The sequence below is a fragment of the Bison bison genome, unplaced genomic scaffold (assembly GCF_000754665.1).
Source record: "Bison bison bison isolate TAMUID 2011002044 unplaced genomic scaffold, Bison_UMD1.0 scf7180017864317, whole genome shotgun sequence".
In the NCBI taxonomy this organism is placed as follows: Eukaryota; Metazoa; Chordata; class Mammalia; order Artiodactyla; family Bovidae; genus Bison; species Bison bison.
The window spans coordinates 7,728,838-7,731,385 of NW_011494889.1; the positions used below are offsets into that span (position 1 = coordinate 7,728,838).

A 2,548-nucleotide genomic window follows, 5' to 3' on the forward strand; every position below is an offset into this window, starting at 1 on the left:
CCATAGACGGCAGTCCACCAGGCTCCCCCGTCCCTGGGATTCTCCAGGCAAGAACACTGGAGTGGGCTGCCATTTCCTTCTCCAATGCATGAAAGTGAAGTCACTCAGTCGTGTCCGATTCTTAGCGACCCCATGGGCTGCAGCCCACCAGGCTCTTCCATCCACGGGATTTTCCAGGCAAGAGTACTAGAGTGGGGTGCCATTGCCTTCGGATCAAATATATGCTTGCCACCGTGTAAGAGACCCAGAAGTATTGGGGTTTACTCATTCAGAAAGTCTGTCAATAGAGCAATCGATACTGTGACTAAAATCCAAAGTGTCAGTGATGACAGGAATGCAGTCAAGTTTAAGGTCATAACCACATGTACTCCCAAGGGTCATATCTGTGGGGGGCCTTGGCCCCTCAGCACTCACACACAGGCTGCAGCATGGAGAAATACTACAGAGGGAACTTAGAATTTTTGAAACATACCTGCAAATATTAAATAATTGTCGTAAATCCATTTAAAATAGAGTGAGGGGAGGAAGATCCTCTCAACAGTATGCTACAATAACAAATTTGTCAAGTGACAAGGGGCTCCAAGGAGTGGTCAGACTCGAGCTTGCTTTCTACCAAGGACATTTATGAATTTTCAGCCTGAAAGTCTCCTGTACGAGGAGCTAGGAAAGAAGGATGTAGCCCAGGGGCAGCTCTCTAAACTCTTCTTCCTGCACCAAACACAAGTGAATACCCCTCCCTACCAATGTGACAGGTCCCAGACATGCTCCCTGAGACAGCAAGCCCACAGAAGATGCTCAAATGTGGCCCAGGCAGAGTTGCTCTCAGACAGTAAGAACCCTTGATCTAACTTACCCGTCTTGTAAAATGGCAAAGAATAGTCTCTTTGGTAAGAGGTTTCTTTATACCATGGTTCGGCAGGCTTTGAACGTCTTCGAAAACAGATGTACTGAATGAGAGTTTGTTGGTCTAATTGAGGCTGATACTGACTTTTCTTCTTAAACGGAATGTCCAAGTCTATGAGAGGTCTAAATGAAAATAGAAACAGCTTGCTAAATGCCCACCTGGTAGAAGAAAAGCATTTCATTTTCTCCTCAGCTGAAATCCATTCCCTAAAAGTGGCCTGGAGGCTACCAAGATAGTATTGACAAGACTCTGTAACTCCACGGTTAGCCCTAGCAAACTTGTCAGTAGAAGGTTCAAGGATTCCAGACTCTTGTTCTTCCCTTTAGCATCCCTCCTTCTTTCTAATCACAGGTCACAGAAGGTGACCGGCATCAAAACTTCCTCTGGATCTGTTCTGGCATGGTTATTTTCCAGTACCCTTTTGAAGTGTAATTTTTGTTTGCATATTTAATTCCCTCAAGGTGCTACTGCTTTATTTTGACCAGACTAACCACTATGGTGCATACTGGTGTTTGATGAGCCTGAAACTGGTTATAACCTTCCTATACCTCCAGATGAGTATAATGTGAGCTGTGGGCTTGTCATATGTGGAATTTATTATGTTGAAGTATGTTCCCTTTATGCCCAGTTTGTTGAAGGCTTTAATCATAGCGCTCAACATCACTAATCATTCAGTTCAATTCAGTGCATTCGCTCAGTCATGTCCGACTCTTTGCGACCCCATGTATCACAGCATGCCAGGCCTCCCTGTCCATCACCAACTCCCAGAGTTCACTCAAACTCATGTGCATCCAGTCGGTGACGCCATCCAGCCATCTCATCCTCTGTCGTCCCCTTCTCCTCCTGCCCCCAATCCTTCCCAGCATCAGGGTCTTTTCCAATGAGTCAACTCTTCACATGAGGTGGCCAAAGTATTGGAGTTTCAGCTTCAGCATCAGTTCTTCCAATGAACACCCAGGACTGATCTCCTTTAGGTTGGACTGGTTGGATCTCCTTGCAGTCCAAGGGACTCTCAAGAGTCTTCTCCAACACCACAGTTCAAAAGCATCAATTCTTCGGTGCTCAGCCTTCTTCACAGTCCAACTCTCACATCCATACATGACTGCTGGAAAAACCGTAGCCTTGACTAGATGGACCTTTGTTGGCAAAGTAATATCTCTAATCATTCAGTTCAGTTCAATTCAGTCCCTCAGTCATGTCTGACTCTTTGCGACCCCGTGAATCGCAGCACACCAGGCCTCCCTGTCCATCACCAACTCCCGGAGTTCACTCAGACTCACGTCCATCAAGTCAGTGATGCCATCCAGCCATCTTATCCTCTGTCGTCCCCTTCTCCTCCTGCCCCCAATCCCTCCCAGCATCAGAGTCTTTTCCAATGAGTCAACTCTTTTCATGAGGTGGCCAAAGTACTGGAGTTTCAGCTTCAACATCATTCCTTCCAAAGAAATCCCAGGGCTGATCTCCTTCAGAATGGACTGGTTGGATCTCCTTGCAGTCCAAGGGCTGTCTAGAGTCTTCTCCAACACCACAGTTCAAAAGCATCAATTCTTTGGCGCTCAGCCTTCTTCACAGTCCAACTCTCACATCCATACATGACTACTGGAAAAACCATAGCCTTGACTAGATGGACCTTTGTTGGCAAAG

The 2,548-nt window shown here is 46.4% G+C and overlaps 1 protein-coding gene across 1 annotated transcript in view; it reads right to left on the minus strand.

The window, feature by feature from the left end:
- LOC104997924 (chromosome unknown open reading frame, human C1orf100) overlaps nucleotides 1-2,548 on the minus strand; it is a 36,685-nt gene that overhangs the window by 10,282 nt on the left and 23,855 nt on the right. The window contains exon 4 of the mRNA XM_010852908.1: nucleotides 854-1,026. Coding sequence (XP_010851210.1) covers nucleotides 854-1,026 — 173 coding nt within the window. The remainder of the gene's footprint in view (nucleotides 1-853; nucleotides 1,027-2,548) is intronic.